General features: G+C 43.3%; 1 protein-coding gene across 2 annotated transcripts in view; it reads left to right on the plus strand.

Annotated features, from left to right (window-relative positions):
- The window catches only part of MDFIC2 (MyoD family inhibitor domain containing 2), a 170,964-nt gene extending 152,812 nt beyond the window's left edge, over positions 1-18,152 (plus strand). For both annotated transcript variants that reach the window (XM_075550733.1, XM_075550734.1), the window contains 2 exons: positions 7,295-7,516; positions 17,893-18,152. In XM_075550733.1, the coding sequence (XP_075406848.1) occupies positions 7,295-7,516; positions 17,893-18,152 (482 nt within the window). The remainder of the gene's footprint in view (positions 1-7,294; positions 7,517-17,892) is intronic.
- The last annotated feature ends 384 nt before the right edge of the window (positions 18,153-18,536 follow it).

An 18,536-nucleotide genomic window follows, 5' to 3' on the forward strand; every position in this document is an offset into this window, starting at 1 on the left:
CTTTTGTTTGAAAAATTTATCCTACTTTACCTTGGACAAAGAGGTATATATTTATTGATTCAAGCACCACTTATTATTTATGTTTTCATCACCTTTAATTGTACTTTTGTCGGCACAGAGAATTCCTTGTCATCCTAATTTTATCAGTCTCCAGCCAGAATATCAGTCTTCAGGAATTATACTCATTTTAGGTAAAATAGCTAAAATCCAAAATTTTGTTCTGACCCTTTTGAATAATTTTCAGCATGTCTGATTATGTTGAATGTTTTTCTGTGGAGGATATAGTCCAAATATTCTTTATGAAATGCAAATTCATTTCTGACACTTGTATTAACTTTACAAACTTGACATACGAAGGCATCTCCCCAGCCTTCCCTACAATGTCACATCAATTAACTACTTTTACCTACCATAATAACTTGTTAATGGTTTGGTAACTTACACCTTGAAATGTCACCGATCTGCCTTGATCTGATTTCAACCACGGATAATTACAGTACTAAATTCTAAGTCACATTGTAGTTTAGATTCAAGGGAAAATATAACTCACCAGTATAAATTTTAAAATGGTCCAGATCTTTGAAATATATAGTTACTTAAAAAATTTTAGTCTGGAATAAAAATTAAAATCACCCTGACCTAAAGATTTACCTAATAATTTTCAAATAGCCTTCTGAAATTTACTTCACATAAGAAACAACTTAGCAACATGTAGTACCTTCTTCAGAAAGAAAGTAAACATCAAGATAGGTAGGTTCAGAGAAAACAAGGGAAAATGTTGATGTAATTGTGAACCATGAGCATTTTCTGTATGGTATGCATTTCTCTGTGCATTTGGCTTGGCTTTGCCTCTTTTATTAAACTAGAGGAGTATGATCAGAAGATTTGATTCAAAATCTCATTGTGAATATGACATACAGGATGACATATGAAGGCCATTACTACAGTTGCGATAAATGATTATTTGAATGCTTCAGATTTGAGGGAACAGAAGATTAAACAGTGGTAGTGAAAAAACAAGGGTATTTTGAGAAATATTTAGGAATTGAAATAAGCTGTTTTTCTGATCGTGTGATATGGAGTTGATTACAACTTATAGAAAACCCAAATGCCAGAGCAAAGTTATCCCACAGGGTTACGGAGGCTGTCAGCCCTCTGGGAGCACATCATCAGCCTTTTCACCTGTGAAGGCACCGGTGGGTTCAAACCACCCACTTTTCAGATTAGTGTGGGAATTCTTACCCAATCCACCACCATGGTTCACTGCAAGCATAAATAGAAACTACTAAGTGATTAGATGAAGCAAATAACCGAATTTGTCTAAGCCTTGGGAACTAGAAAAATTACAGATTGTCTTGGGCCGGCTTCTCTAGAGTAACACAACCACTGGGACTTGTATAGGTGTGTCCCATGAGAAATGGCTCCCAAGAAAGTGGCCTACACCATTGAAGAAGTAGGCAAGCCCCCCCACCTGGGAAGGTTCCAAGTCTGTGGGCTGCAGGATGCTCCTGACTCAGGGGCTAAGGAACCCAAAATGGGCAAGAAGATAAGAGTTTGGTAGTGACTGTAGATGCAAATGAGTTAAAGGTCAGCAGGTCAGATGGCACGCAGCTGGCACTTCTGAGGGTTGTTGGTAGGCAATGTGGGAAGTTTGAGTCTAAAGAACCCGAGGTTCGTGAGCTAGGTGGAGAATCAAGATCCAGCAAAAGCAAGCAAACAAACTTTTCCACATTGTCCATTTCTATCTCCAGCAGACCACAACTCTGAGGAATTGTCCTTTCAATTAATGCCAATAACCAACCACGTCGTCACCTGAGCTCTTTGTAAGTAGCTTATGCTCTGAAAACATTGCCTGTATGTCTGGCTGTCCACATAAAGGTTTAAGGATTGGCTTGATCAAAAAAAAAAAACAGTAAATAAGGAAAGGAACTAAGAGGACAGAGGGTGGCGTCTTAGAGAATAAACATACTTAAGAGGTGGGAAGAGAAAAAAGGTCAATGATAGAGAGGACAGAGAAAGTAGCGAATTAGAAAGAAAATGGAAGAGAGGGAGAAAAAGGAAAGAAAAAGTCTCAGACCAGAGGCACAGGGCAGAGCAGATGCCAATTATTCATCCTTTGAGTACTGATAATTAAAAAATGACTCAGCTTGAGGATACATGGCTGCAAAAACGCAAAGCCACATTTAGTGAGCTAAAATGAAAATCATGAAAACATTTCTTTAATAAGTTCAAGTAAATCAAGTAGTAGCTCCGAGAATGCTGATTCATTTATTGCATGTGAGTACTCAATAAATGTTCATTGAATTAAGTTAATAACATTTGCTCAACAGTAATAAAAATTAATTAACTATCTTTCTTGCTACTTAAGTTTATGCCCATTGGTTCTTATACTTACTTCTAGCCTAAACATGGAATTTCTCTTTCACCAATCTCCTTTAAGATATAGTTTAATTATTTTTGCAGACATAGAATTGAGATTCTAATATTGGTCCTAATCTTGAATTTGCTGTTCTTGTATATTTTTAAAAGTATGATTTTCTCTGAGGTCAAGAATTATGTATAACAACACAAATATAGTTTCACAAGTTCCGGATTTAATTCCAAAATCATTTGTTCTGCAGAACATGTGACACCTCTTCACAGGTACTTTTTCTTTTAGATTATGCTACTTTGTCACCCTGGGAGGGCAATGTCACACAACCCTGAAAAGAGGAAACATGAGGAAATTATTGTTAGCATCCCATCTATAAAAAAACGGAACATGTCAGTAACATTCACCCAAGAGTGTGTGACTCACTTCAGATGTCAGAATTCTGGGCTGAACAGCCTGGGCTCTGAAATGTGTGCATGTCAGATGATTTGCTAATGAGCAACATATAGCTCCCACTGGGGAGTGAAAAAAAATACATAAACAGAGCTATAGAATTAAAATAACTTTATGAATGGCAGTTTAATTTCTCCACAGAACTCTCTACGTGCAAGCTTCGTGCGCTCCAAATGGTAGCTTCTGTGGCACAGCACTGCACTTGCATTCAAAATGCTATTCTCAAAATGATCTCCCAGTGAAAAAGAAGCGTGCACCACTTGGCTGCATACCATCCCCTCCGCATGTTCTTTCTAGTAGCATCTATCCAACTTTTTGTTGTTGTTATTGAGTTACTTTGTGCAAAAGAAGTTCCAATTACATATATCCTGACTATGTGCGATAGTTTGAACTGAAGGATCATTAATTCTGTAAGTAATAGCTGCTGCGATCTCTATACTCATCAAGGTTTCATTCTCTAGTGGCTCATCCTGAGCTGATCTTTAATGAGTAATATAAGGCAGCTGCAACTGAGCAGGCAGGACTCCCTGGGTGTGCAAGAAGATAGTCTTGCTTTGCAAAGACTTCAGAACAAACACACACACACACACACACACATCTGTAAAGCTTTTATTTGCAAGATTCGGTGTGGGGTACTTGAAAAATTATGGGGTTAAGGGTAAAGATTGTTGTACTGATATACAGTCTCAGCAGATAGCAGGGAGAGATAAAAGCTAAGAATAGAGCAGAGAAAATGGTGTACAATACAGGGGACAAGTTTAAAAAATAAACTTTTTGAATCTGCCAGCTAGACAGGTTCAAATACCAGTTCTGTTCACTAACGAGGAGACCTTGTGCAATGTACTCAAACTCTTTAAACCATGATTACTCTCGTTCCTCTGTGAGCTGGAGATACCGAGTCATGCATTTGTCCTCGACTCAAGGAGCCCGACAATATCTACTTCCTGGAGTTGTGGCGATGCTTAAGTTAAATACGATATATCCAAAGGTTAACATAATTTATCATAACATATATTCAGCAGTGTGTGTGCGTGTGAAGTAGTGTTTTCAACCTGGTGGTTTTTCCCCACAGAGGGGAACTAGCAATAAGTGGAGACAGTTTTTGTGTCATAAGCGGTGTGGGGAGACGAAGGTCTGCTGGTATCTATTGAGTTGTGGAGGCAGGCTACAACACACCAAACAGCCTCCCAAGAAAGAATTATCCAGCCCCAATGGCAGCAGCACCAAGGTTGAGAAATGTTACTCTAAGACATCATTGGATTGACCGAGTGTCTGTGGTATCAGCTGGTTCCTAGATGCCTTGGTGCCTCCATAAGATAAACTTAGTGATGTGATGACAATGGTGATCATAAAAATACTACGTTTATCTTTCTTATTTAGGCCCCAAAGCATCCAGGAACCAATTAATATCACAAATTTTGATGGGTCCCTCTGGTGGTTCGAGGAAGCTTTGAAATGTTCAACCTTGACTCAATTCTATCAAGTCCTCAATATTATTCACCATCGCTGGAAACACGTGTTTTCCTTACCTCCTCTTTTGAGCCTACTTGACACACCTCTGTTCTGATTCTCTAACTGCCTGGATTGGAAATAACATCTCCATTCCTTTCTTTTCTACAGCTGCCTGTATATGTCCTCACTGGGGTTGTAGACACTCTGAAAAGAAAAGCTGTGTGCAGAATCAGAAACAAACAAGAACTGTCTAAGATAATTTTGTCCCATACTGTTACCGCTGATGCAGTTGGTAATCTTCAGAGAGCAACCGTCTCATGATTCATTTCTAAAATTCACTGATGCACAAGTCAGGGCCACTCCCTCTCCTTCCTTCCCTCTCAAAGGCAGTAGATGCTCATCCTCAGTCTTTCTTCATTCAGTGTTTCATAAATGCTTTGAATCATACCAAGGATCTTTTCTTCTGTTCCATCTCGTCTTTAGGATTTTTTTTTTTTTTTTTGGTGACCATGAAGGGACTCGATCGTCTTTAGGATTTTATCAAGTGTGTAAGTCTGGGTCAACTGGGGAATCAAATCCACAGAAACTGATATATGTATAAGAGACAGTTTTATAAATAAAATAAGTGTACGTTCAGAAACCATCCCAACCCCGTCCAGTCCAAGTCCATAAGTCCGACTTAGCCCATATGTCTGACACCGATCTACAATGTCTTCCTCAAACTCACAAAACACACACAATGATGCCAAATGCAGGAGGATGGCAGGCCAGTGGGTAGAAAGTCTTTGAATCCAGTGGCAGTGTAAGCATCTCAGTGCTGGCAGGGGTCTCCATGTGGCTTCTCCAGCACTCAGGGCTGCATCAGGGTAAGCCCATGTGGCTTCCTCTCAGGGATGTCTTGCAGGAAGTGAGCCTTGCCAGCTGAAGCAGGGAAATAGCTAAGGCAGCTGCACCCTGCTCTGACCACCAGAGAGCAAGAGACTGGAGAACCAGAAAGGTGAGGCTCACCAAGCCATTTATTTCCCTGATTGCCCAGGTTGACACAATAAGTCTTAACTATCTCATCAAGGAAGAGTGTTGATTTTTATGAAATTCCCTTTGTACACCCATAGAGAAGACCATAAAGTTGTTTTCCTTTGTTCTATGGATGTGCTATATTGACTGGTTTTCTAAAACAGAACCATCCCTGCATTCCTGGAATAAATTCCACCTGGTCACAGTTTATGGCCCTTAATATGGTGCATGATTCTGTTAAAAAATATTTTGTTGAAGATCTTTGCATCTATATTCACAAGAGATGTTAATTTCCCATTTTCTTTTCTAGCAGCACCTTTGTATGGTTTGGGTATCAGTTTGCCACCTTGTTTGATAGGCTTAAAGGCCAGCGCCGTGGCTGTTAGTCACTTCTTTATTCTCAGCACAGAGCCCAGTGGTTGCTGCATGCACTGGGCTCTCAGTTAGCATACAGGAATAAGCGAGCTTTCCAATATATGTGCCCTCAACTATAGGAAGCACTTTCCAGCCTTCTCTACCAGTACCAATTGCCATGCAATCTGCTCTGACCCATGAGTGTCACAGTCAAACTGTGCTCCAAGTTCAATGGTTTCAATGACTGATCCTCCAAAAGTAGATCACCAGGTCTTTCTTCCAAAGTGCTTTGGGGTAGACTCAAACTGACAACCTCCTGGTTAACAGCAGAAAACATGAACTCCGTGTACTACCCTGAGAATCACAGTCTTCTAGCAAACCCAAAACAAACTCACTGCCATTGAATTGCAGTTCATAGCCACCCTGCATGTGTGACTGGCCCCCCTGAGTTTCTGGGACTGCAACTCTTTACTGGAATCGAAAGTCTCTCTTTCTCCCTTGGAGCAACTGATGGTTTGGACTGCTGACCTTGCAGTTAACAGTCCACACCATACCTCTATGCTACCAGAGCTCCTCCAGCCTTCCTCTCCAAATCAGAATCTCAGCCAATGACGACTCCAGGAATGCCCCTGAAAGACCTCCTTCAGTTACTCCAGGTAGTTACACAGAAATCATGAGGGTGTGTCCAAGAAGCCTAGCCTAAGGAGGACATACCATTTATCGTCGGAATAGACAATTGACACACACCAAGGAAAACCAGGGGAGTCGTCCTTGGAGGCTTGAAAGCATGAATAGAAACAGACGTACAGTCTTCCGCCTCTCCCTGCTGTTCTCATGCAGAAGACAGCAATGAGGTCTATCTGGACCAGTCTTTCCCAAAGCAGTCGATGCCACCCCTGGGGTCACTGGGATGACCCAGGGTGGAGCTGCAAAAGCAGATTATGGGCAACAATCCAAACGTTTTCATGACTAGGGGATGCTGGTTTTGTTTTGTTTTGTTTTCTGAAAAGGATGGTTGGCTAAATAAGTTTGGGAACCTATGGTCTAGAGAAACAAAGCAATAATATGATTTCATTGAGGCCACATAGCTTACTCAGCAGGGATGCCTGGCACTTAACACCCTTTCACTGCTCCTCAGATGCATACTACTCTACGCGTCCTGAAAGACTTTGTGGATGCGAAAGAGGAAGATGATGATGAAGGGTCGCAGCCTTGAAAAGCCTCCAACTCCTCACCCATCAGATGGAAATGCTAGTTAGTCTGAGAGGCTATAAAAGGAGGAAAAGTAAAATTGAAACTACCTTCCATTTGTGTTGTGGTACCTGAGGCTCAAATAATTTTTAAAGATTTTGTTGGTTCAAGGGAACACATTTCTTTATTCCTCACTGGAAATAATGGCGGTCGGTAATCAGCACAATCACAGTGGTAGGTGAACTTCCCATTGGGTGTGAGACTTTACAATTATGGTACTCACTTGTATTCCTGTTATATTTTTCATCGAAAAAGCATCCTGCTCAAACGTGCTTTGTTATTTTTATTAAAGCTCTCTTCTTATGAGAGGGTAACACGTGAACTTTTCTGCAAATGCCTGCTTCTATCACCAGGCCTCACACGATATACTGTGTGTGTGTGTTTTCTTCTTTTATCTAGATTCGCAACTCACAAATGAAAAGCACGCAGAGGAGAAGCCTATTAACGCTATCGTTATAAATGCAGTATCCGAATTCAGTATCACAGATGGACCAGCCAAGGAGACCCCCAATGAGAAAAGCCTGTCAGAATCCAGCACCTCACTGTCCTCCCTTGAAGAATGCCAAGCAAGCTTTTCCTACCTCCAAACTGATCCTTCCATTCATCCAAGAGACACTGGGGGTACGTTTCTCAGAGCTCAACCCATCGCTAAAAAAAGCTCCCCAACCCCCGACGCCTGTAAAATCATCACATATGCTGTTAGGAGGGAAGGGGGGAGGAGGAAATCTTTATGAATATTAAACAGGAAGACTTTGATGTGAACACCCTGGTGAATGACACATGTCAAGGTCACTTTGCAATTACGGGGTGGTGGGCAGATTGTTTGCTCTCAAAGCTGGGAACGGGGGCAACGTGCTTTCAACAGCTGGGGTTGGGTCTCTGCATCCTGGCTTCGGGACTAGGAGGTGGAGAAAGAAAAAGGACAAACTTCTTTTCCCTTCTCAAATCTGGGAGTCTTCAGCCTGTGACTCTGGGCAAAGAGAAGGTGGCAAGAGTGGTATTTAAATGTTGGGGACATCGCCATAGGGACTGTGCAAGCCATGAATGTGCTTACATCAGTAGCCTGTGAACAGTGGTGGTCTCTCTCAGCAATATCACTTCCTAGGCATTCTGACCAGTGCACACTTAGAATGAACCATCCCTGTCCATGACACAAAAGGCACATTCCATTTTCAGAGCCAATTGAGAAACCATATGTTGACAAACTGTCAGCACAGCCAAGTTCCACACCAGATGAAGGGGTTTTATTCAGGTTCATTTTGCAAGACTTTACAGGAGACAGAATCCATCCAAAAATTTGGTAGCTATTTAGACTATTGGCATTTCTCAAAGGGAAAGGTAATAAAGTCTAGTTTCTTCTCTGTGTTTAGATGTACAGTTACTTTTTGAAAATAAGGAAACGATCTGGCAGGAATTTGGGAATCACACCAGTTTCATTTCTTCCTCTGCAGCTTATTAACTGAGCATGTGGTTTATCATCTCTAAATGCCAGCTTCTGATATGAAAGATGGAGTTACCAACACATCAAAAGGTGGTTTAAGGTTCGGCTGAAGTAACGTGTGTAATGTTTATAATGAGGGAAGGCTTTAGATATTAGTGATTCAGTTTTGGTTTTCATTTTTATTATGGGGTTAGGAAATAAGAAGAGAGAAGCTCTCCAACAAGTGAAGTCCTATACAGTTCGCATGAATGTCTTAGAGCAGAAACTAGAGACTCCGATGATATCAGTAATGATGGAGGTAACTAATAGGGATGACTGTGGCAAGCCGAGCAAGTGTCTCCTCTAAAGGTCTCGGTCTGCTCAGCTCCAGCTACTTGTTACCAGAAGGAAAGATAGACCCAGATTGTATCTTTCTTTCCCCCCAAGAAAAACCAGACACCTGAAGTATTATGTGAAATCTCCGCCTTTTCAAGTTTTGACAACTACTCACACACATACATGCACATGCGTGCACACACACACACACAGCCTCAGACACTCCAAACAACAAATTATACCTATCTTTGGGCCACCTTTATCCTGTAAACTACCAGGTTCCAACCTCAAATCCAAGATGATGCCCACATTCCTTGAATTGGCAAAGGTTGATGCCAGACAAGAAATTAGCTAATATAGGGATGTTTTCTGCAAAAACACAAAAAAATATAATGTATTTTATTTTGTTGTCATTGGGAATGAGAGTACACAGCAAACCATACACTAAAGCAACAGCTTTTAGAGGTACACTTCACTAATGCCACTCCCCCTCGTTACACAATCATTCTCATCTTCTGAGTTGGCCCTCCTCCGTTGACATAAATGCACTCCGTTTCCTCTGGAAACTTTCCTGTGTCAGCTTGCTCTTGTCAATCGTCTGATCCCATACACACGGACCCTCAAAGAACATAATACAGACATTCTTTACAAGTTAAGCTAAGCTATGTTCTATTTGGTGGTGTTGTTAAGACCACAGGGGCGATGGTTAAAGTAACATGGTGTGTGGGCTTTTAAAGAATTCAAGTGAGCAGCAAAGGCACAATGGGTGTCTGTCTGAAGCCCTAGAAGAAGAAGGAGAGTCAGCAGCGAGAGGCAGAAATTGAGTGTGTGGCTAATTGCTTCCCTGGGTAACTTTGCATTTTCCATGAGAACAACAGAACTAGATGGTGCCCAGTTGCCAGTATTTAGTATTTGGATCCAAGACTTGAGAGAAGAATCCTGCTCAAAAGTTGGAACATACAGATCAGATTTCAAGTTTTCTGGGGCTTTCTGGAATATAGAGGCTGGCAGGACCTTGACAATCCTGAGATAATCTATGAAGAGCACTTTGAGACCGGACCCTTGTGATGGACTGTAGCTTGGAAGAACAGATCTTACTTGTGTGTATAAAGCGAATGGCCCAGAATTAAGAACCCCCGTTGTCCATGTGCACCCAGTAATCAACTCTGATTTGCCCTCGTGGGTTACCAAGAATTGGAAGGATCAACCCAGCCATGCTGCCTGAAACCTTGCGTTCTCAGGGAAAAACAAGTCACCGTGACTATTAGAATGACAACTGATATTCGTGGGCCTTGTGCCGAAAAAGGACAGATTAGGTTTGATCGGAAAAACACACTATATTCCTAAGGATTATTGAGTTAAGTTGTGTTACTTATGACCTGGGATAAAGCCAGTATCACCCAGGAAATTCAAGTTTTAAGTTGACGACATCCTTTTTTCCAGTGTCAAAATTTCCCTCAAAGAGATAAGAGCTTTAAGGAGCTGGATGATCGACCGAAAGCCCAGGCTAAGACCCATAAACAATGACAGGGAAATGTTCATTATCTTAAACATCAAACTTCATTGAAATCGGGAGTTAAATCAGACTCACTTCTTTTCTGAGAAGTTTGGCAGTTAATTAATTTAAGAAGGCAAAAACTGAGAACTGGGGTCATGGTTCATACTGAGATAAATACAGAAATATTTTTTCAGAAACAGCAGGGAAAACAGAAGGGAAAAGAGCCGATTGCATCCACTTTTATGTAGTTTGTGGTTAATTTATTTTCAAATATATAAATGAGAGCAGAGGAGTAGATGCTTAATTGCTAATATCTATTATTTATATACATTGCCCCACTTAAAACAGGATGGAAAAGCCTCACACATGCAGATTTTGTAAAATGTGTTACAGTCATTACCACGGTTCATGGTGTGTGCTCTGATGGGAATTTAAAAGCATCTTTACGGTACATCACAGACCATGTGCTGCAACATGATTATGAAATTGTGGTCCATCGTGTGCAGCCCCTTTCCAGAATAAAATACGAAAGGTCCAAGGAACTCTGTGTGCTCCTGTTTGGTTTCCATGCCCTTCTGACTACATCTTTGTGGATAGTAAAAGCAGAGATACATATGCAAGTAGAAAATAGACTCCTTTAAAAAATCTCAGCGAATGTACCTAATTGACGTATAATTTTGAATCTGAGACATCTCATCCAGGTGGAAGAGGAAAATCATAAATACAAGAAGCCTCCAAAGAATAGTTTTAATTACACCATGGACTACTGAATAAAATGATTACATTTTCTACACTGTAAATTTCATACAATTAAATGTGGGAGTGTCACCTTATAAAATGTTTCAATTTTCTAATTATTTCAGTTCATTTGCTCAGAAAAAAACATAAGCACAGATTTACTAAGTATCACCCAAATCCAGTCATTCTAGTTCTAAAGAACTTACTTGAATGTTAGTTGTGCTTGTCTGAACTTAAATAGATCTTGACATATTTAAGCATCGATTAAAATTGATAACATCAGGGATGATGCCCTAGCTCAAGCAAGGCATTCAGTCATGCTTTATGTATTTTTATTCTACATTACACAATCCCCTCTTCTTCTTCAGAACTTAATGTTGGTATAATGGGAACAAGTTTCTTTCACCCCACATTGTTTGATCAAAACCTTTCAGTGTTCAGTTGAAGATAACATGCCATGAATTTCATGATGAGGCATCGTTGGAATAGGAGACAGGATGGGACCAGTGTTTGACTCTATTCACGAACTTTGCTTGATGGAGGAGGGGTGCTGTTTACCTGAAGTCATTTCCTAAAGAATCATAAAGTTCTAGGGAAATTCTATTAATAAGTCTTGTTGCTATTTGGGATAATGGTCCCCAAGGTAGAAGGAGGTGCTCTTGTGGAGTTGAGCAGTGATTGCGGAACCGCAGGTGGTGGCAAAAGCTGCCTTCAGTCCCCCTCCCAGTTCTGAGCATCATGGTACCAGGATGTAGTGCCGGGACGGCTAACTCAGGGAGCACAGCGCCACAAGGTTGACCTGGGGACCAAGTGTAGAGCCTGCTTGCACAGCAGTGTTGCCTTTCCCACTATAATTAAACATGATCTTTTCTAATGAGGCAGACTCTCCTATTAATTAGTCAATCCCCAGCTGTACATTTAGCACCTCTGGAAGCTGCATTAATGCTTCATGTCATCAGGGTGCCATTTAGCACATTAACTCCCCCTCCCCCCCGCCCATGTGCTAAAGATCCCCTAGGGGTAGAAAGAGGAAACAACCCACAAGGATGTTCATCATGGCTTTGTGCTCTCAGCCAAGTGCTGCTAGTGGCTGTGTGGCCCACAGGTCTTAGGTGCATCCCAATTCTTTAATCCAGGCTTAAGAAGATAGGAGATGGGAAAGCCAGAGGGCTCCTCAGACAGTAAGAATTACGTCTAGTGCAGGGTGCCAGGTGGTCAGACCGAGGGGATTTAATGGACGGGGGGATTGGTTATAGAAGAGATGCAAAGTTAGTTAAGGGAACCATGAGGTGACCCAGGAATTAGCAAGAAGAAGAAGGTTCTGCCAAGACTTCCCCTCGTCCTTCTGCCACGAGAGAGCAGAGATGAGACCAGGGAGAAGCGAGAACCACGGCAGAGACGCATCCAAAGCAGAGCGCACGAACCACACCACTTGTCTTCAAGTGCATTTCAACTCTTGAGGACCCCAAGTCCATCAGAGTCAAACTGTGCCGGGGAAGGTTTCCAAAGAAGCAGACTGGCAGCCTGTGTCCTCCATATGCAGAGGGGAGGCTTGACCCTGGATATTCTCTTCCTCCCAAACAATCCCCTATGGCCGCCTACAAATGATGGAGAAGTCCCTGGGTAATGCAAATAATTACGTGTTGGATTACCGACTGAAAGGTTGGCAGTTCAAACCCATGCAGGCACCTGGGGCTTCTGAAAAGTTAAACCAAACCCAACCCAGCCCACTGCTATGGGGCTGTCAATCTTTCCCAGAGCAGGCAGCCTCATCATTCTTCCTCTGAACAGCTGGTGGGTTTGAGGTTAGCCATCTAATGCTGACTGGGCAGTGCTAGTAGACAGCCAGTGGAATGCACACAGAGTCCCACTAAATCAGAATCAACTCAATGACTATTCACAGGAACAATGGCTGGACCTGGCCAGAAGCCGTTTAGGTGAGCATGAAGAATACACTTACTCATCTCAAGGATGCAAACCGGCTTCCAAAGGCTGTAAGGTGGAATGAAAACATAATGGCTTTTTCCCCATGAGAAGCCCACTCATACAGAGTAGGACAGGTAAGAGCAGGGAAGGGAGGGAAACATGGCATCAGTGAAGTTGTGAAATCCTGTGCTGTGTTCAAAGGTAGCAGGAGTACAGGGGAGGGTACTGTGAGAGGCAGCCCGAGAGCCACTATGAGAGAGAGAGAACTATGAGGGGGGTCAGGCAAACAGGGAAGACCTCTGAAGGCCAACAGTTTGGGTTCCAATTCCAGCTCCATCCTCTCCAGGGGCATTTCCTAGGATTTCTCAGTTTCATATTTTCTGGATCAGGGCTTCCTCATCTGTAAAATCAGGATAACAACCACACTCGGCTCAGGGCTATCTCATGATATCTATGTGAGATGCACATAAAGTAGAGTACTCCCCAATTGTTTTGTTGTTGTTGTTTTTTCAGAACAACTGACACCTTTAGCAATGGGCTAAGTTAGAGAAGAGGACAGACTTTAGAGGCAGGAACACTTAAACTCAAATCCCCATCCCCAAATTTTATCACTGGGAGGACTTTGGGAGCATCTCTAAGCCCTAGTCCTTTCATCTAGAAAATAAAGATCCTAATATTATCTCTTAAACAATTCCTTCATTTATTAGGCCTTTCAACACAGATGTGCTCTTTGCCTCGAGCAGATTAGATTTTTAGTGGGAGGGGCTGACAAAGGAACTACTAGTTAGGGAGCCCTGGTGGCTCAGCGGGCAAGGCATTGGGCTGTTGACTAACCTACGATTAGTCAGCAGTTCCAACCCACAAGCTAAGCCAAGAAAAGAAAAAGGAGGTTGTCTTCTCCCGTATATATTTAAAATCTAGGACACACACACAAAAACCCAGTTCTACTCTGTCCTTGGGAGCATTACAAGCTTGTTTGGACATGACGGCAGTGAGTGATCAGAGACTTGCCCATCTCACACTTAATACCATCTGACTTGCATGGGGATGACAGGTGGGCAGATGACAAGTCCATGGTTACTTAAATGGCAACTAATACCAACGCTATATTTTCAGCTAGAAGCCTGAAATATGGGTAAACCAAACCAAACTCAGTGCTCTCGAGTCAATGCTGACTCAGGGTGAGCCCCTGTGAGTTTGCAAGACTGTCACTGTGTGTGGGAGGGGAACCCCCAGTCTGTCTCCCATGGAGCTGCTGGTGGTTCGAACTGCTGACCATGCAGATCACAGCCCACCTCGTGAGCACTACACCACTGGAGTAGGAGCAGAATACAGTCGTGGAGAGAATGTCCAACACAGAACGCATAGTCCACAAACCGAAATTTAGACAGTGTAGCCGTAGCCAGGTAGGTTAGCTATGAGATTAGGTCAGGAAGTCAGTAGCGGGCAGGAGCTGGATCATGCTGTCGCTTTCAGACTACATATAATAAGAATTGGGGACTCTTCTAAGAGAAGAATGAGTCACACAAATCTATAATAAAAACTAACACCCACAAATCCCAAAATGATTGTCATCGAGTCAAAATCTGATTCACAGAGACCCGAAGAATGTCAGAATAGAACCGTGTTCCACAGGGCTTTTACAGGGGCACGTGAATCTCAGGTGGCTCCATATGGAAACGAGGTCCTAGACAGGAAGCTATTGCTGTTGACTTGATGACTGTGGGGGGTGGAGGAGGAGGAGGAGGAGGAGGAGGTGGAGGAGGAGGTGGTGGTGGTGGTGGGGGTGGTGGTGGTGGTGGTGGTGGTGGTGGTGGTGGTGGTGGTGGTGGTGGTGGTTGGAACTCATGTGGTGGAGCTGGCAGTAAGTACAAGTCTATGGATTTTATTTAGCAGGACTCGGCAGTGGATTAGATGAAGAAGGGTATGACAGAGAAAAAGAAGAAAATCGACAAGGGTAGTTTGCAGGTTTCTGGTGAATTATTCTGGGTGGACAGGGAACCCTGCACCAGAGAAAATAGAGGAGGGCTGGTGAGCAGGGGGAGAGGTGACATCAGCAATGCCGTTTGGATGCTGGTAGGTTTCTGGTGCTTTGGAAATGCGGCAGATATAAAGGAGGCAGTTGGAGACTATGTAACTTGGATAGACTGAGAGAAGGTGCTAAGCACAGGGTATGCCTTTGAATATGATATTCATCACAGTTTAAAGTCCCACAAAATAGTGCAGGCAAAGGAAAATATCCTCATTCTGAGTACAACTCTTTCCACATTCCCCCCTGCTTATGTTACTTTTATGCAAACAACAACAAAAACCAAAAAAAATAGCGATATGCAAAGCAGTTTTGCCTGCATGTGTGGAATTATTTAATATGTCTTTTTGGAAAAGTGTGGAACACATTTGAAAGTTTGGAAAACATCTGTTTTCAATTCATTAATGTTGCCGTGTTTTTTTGGGCAAGAGGGTCTGCCTTTTATAACCAAATAAAAGGGACTAACTTAGACACAGCAAAAAATGAACTCTATTCTCAAGTGCAAAATAGAGAGGTGGAAGGGAGCAAATGCCAATTTAGCACAAAAGGATTGAGCCAAAAAATTGAAAAACAAAATGTATGATGTACATCAGAAGCTGAAACCTCCAACATCTGTCAGCAGCAGGAGGCTTTGGCTAGTGCTCTTGGTCCAAGAGGTAACTTGCCCTCAGGAAATGTTGAATGCGCGTAAAAAATAGGTTCTTCACACTCTTTCAAGGAGACACCAGTGAGGTCCTCTCCATACAATCTCCCTGCAGCCAACCATGTTTACCTCCAAACCAGACATTCTGCCTGGCAATTACGAAGGACAGAATCCAGTGGGGTCATTTCTACATGGCCATAAGCCTGAGAAAGTCTCCTGAGCCTCTGGCTTGAGGGGTCCAATGGTATTACTGGGGCTATTTTCCACTGAGAACCTCTTCCTTACCAGGAGCTTCCGGATAGCTTCCCAGAGTAGCAGCTTATGCTCCACATCCTTCATCATCAACCTGCTCCCTTCGGAAACACACCGGGATGTAGGGTCCTGACTTGCTCCTGAAGGTGTGTGGCTATGTTGGTGATGACTTCTGAGACCTAGGTGGGTTGGTCATAGACTAGAGGCTGGCCCTAAGTGACCAAACAAGGCACCAAGTGTGAAACAGAGACCACTCTGTTCCCGAGAAAGGGCACTACTGAGCAGGCTGCCTAAATTGTGAATACTAATTAATAGCCACAGCCCTTGTAATTTATATGATGGTTATAATGGTCATAAAAGTCATTGGTGGAATTCTTCACCATCACCTTACTGGGAAGAAAGAAAAGGAGGGAGAGAGAGAGAGCAGGTGGAGAGAGGGATAGAAGCAGGGGGAGAGGGAAAGGGGGCAGGAGGGGAGGACGGAAAGGAGAGAGGGAGGACCACTGATGTTTGTCTGTTTAGCTGTATGGAAGATTCGCCTTAGAATTTTTACAGTATCTTTACAAGAAACGAAAATGACTCCTTCAAAAATATTCATTTTTCCCTACGTAGGGCACATTTTTGTGCTTTCCCTCCTCTTAACAGTCGACAAGGAAGGGACAGTACGAGAAAAGAAACGTTTCTGAGAGATAGTGTTGGAAGTGAATAAAGTGTGCTCTGATCTAGTCAGAGGGCACAGTCTATCCTCTGTGTTGCTCAGTCTGCTGGTTGCAGTCTAAAACCCAAAGTCATTAACATTCTTTCTCTCTCTCTCTCTCTCTCTCTCTCTCTCTCTCTCTCTCTCTCTCTCTCTCTCTCTCTCTCTCTCTCTCTCTCTCTCTCTCTCTTTTTGCTGGGGAGGACTCTCTTGAAAGTCAAATTTATGATAAACCCATCTGGAGGGGGCATTTTTCTCTAATTCATTATAGAATGTTACTTTCAACACTGGTTACTTTTAGGATACTGGTTTTAGCTAATCAGATGATACAAGATGTGAAGACTTACCTACACTTTTTAAAACACTCTTAAACGTTTTTAACCTGGGGAGTTAACATTTTAACTAGAGAGCTCCAACATCTTCGGACTAATTCCCTTTCTGGAAACAAAAATAAAATCATCGCTAAGCCATCCCAGCTGTTTGGCTAAAATTAACAATTACCTTCAATGCCTTAGAGATACTTTTCAGAATTTTACAAGTCTGCATAGTAAATTTTTAAACCAATTTTCTAAAAGAAGGGTGATAAGATTTATATCCTTTTAGGCAGATGATGACGTAGTGCGCTTAAAAGAGCTTGAATATAAAATCAAGGCTTTACATAACTGGAGGGAAAAGGAGACAGGGGTTAAAAATAAAACAACCCCCCCAAAAGCTGTATTTTTTTTCACTCACTTATATGAGGTTTTAGAATGTGCTTCCTCCCTGCATTTGAATATGGGTGTGGTGGTTTGATGTGAATCCCAAAGGAACCAATAACAAAGCCTTGTGAGCAGAAGCAGAGGGTCTGTAAAATCTCTTGGTGTCCCTACCTCTAATTGCTCTGGAAAAGCTCCGGCCCTGCAAGGAGGACCTGCAGTCTTTCTGAAGGCTTCCAAGTTTCCAGCCCCTCTCCGCAGGCCACATAAATAAAGGCGTTTAGGAAAGCGACAGCACTTTAAATAACCAGATTATGTGGAATCAATAGGAAGTTACGAAAGCAGCCACTGAAGTAGAGCGAGTTACGGGCACTGGGGTGAGAGAGCAGGAGAGAAAGAGGGTAGCTGACCTCTCCGCTGGACTAGGAATTGAGAGTTGGCTCCACAGTTGTCTGAGTCTCTGGGAGGTGCAAACGGTGGGCGTGCCCAACCGCTATCCCGAGGCTGATGGTTCGAATCCACCCAGAGGCACTTTGAAAGCAAGCGTTGACGATCGACTTTCCAAATGCCAGCCACTAAAAGCCCTACGCATGGCTCTACTCAGACACACAAGGGGTCTCCGTGTGTCAGAATCCACCAGCTGGCAACTGGCTGGTTTTGGTTTTCTGTCGAGTTACGCAGTACAGCGGGCACACGAGCCTGCCTGTCGGGGCTCGCCGGCTGTCTCCGCCACCAGTAACGCTCTCTTTTCTTCCCTGAACAGACGAGTGTGCCTCCCTCATCCTCACCTGTCTGTTTTGCCAGTTTTGGGACTGCCTCTTGATGCTCCCGGATGCGTGTGAAGCCGTGTGCACCCGCCTGTGCTGCCCCTCGCACCGGTACCACCGGCCGGCGGGCGAGAACCGCGCTCGCAGCGACTGCAGCTGCAACTGCGACCTGGACTGCAGCCTCTTCGAGTCCTGCCACGAGAGCGGCGAGTGTCTGGAGCTGGCCATGGAGATTTCCGAGATCTGCTACCGCTAGGCCTGGACTGCCCCGGCCCGCATGGAAAACTGCCTCCCAGGCCCCGGCGTCCACGTGCGGACGTGTCCGCCCGGCCCACGCGGCGCAGCTCCGGCCGCTATTGTCCCAGGAAGCTCTGTTTCGAAGCAATGGGCTAATCCCAATCTCACAACTGCATGGCTCGCTGACAACCAAAGTCCGTCCTGAGGTTTCTTTGACTAGGAAACAGCATGCTAGGCCACCGTGTGATTGCTCTCATCTGCTTGCATCCTGGGTTCCAGCCCATTCACAAATTCAGGACAAATTAGTGCATTCTCTCAGAATTGACATACATTAGCTCGTCTTCCTAATGGACTCATGCATAAACATTATTCATTGTTGGTGATTATTAATAATGTATTGTAT

This window comes from Tenrec ecaudatus, chromosome 5 (assembly GCF_050624435.1).
Source record: "Tenrec ecaudatus isolate mTenEca1 chromosome 5, mTenEca1.hap1, whole genome shotgun sequence".
NCBI classification, from domain to species: Eukaryota; Metazoa; Chordata; class Mammalia; order Afrosoricida; family Tenrecidae; genus Tenrec; species Tenrec ecaudatus.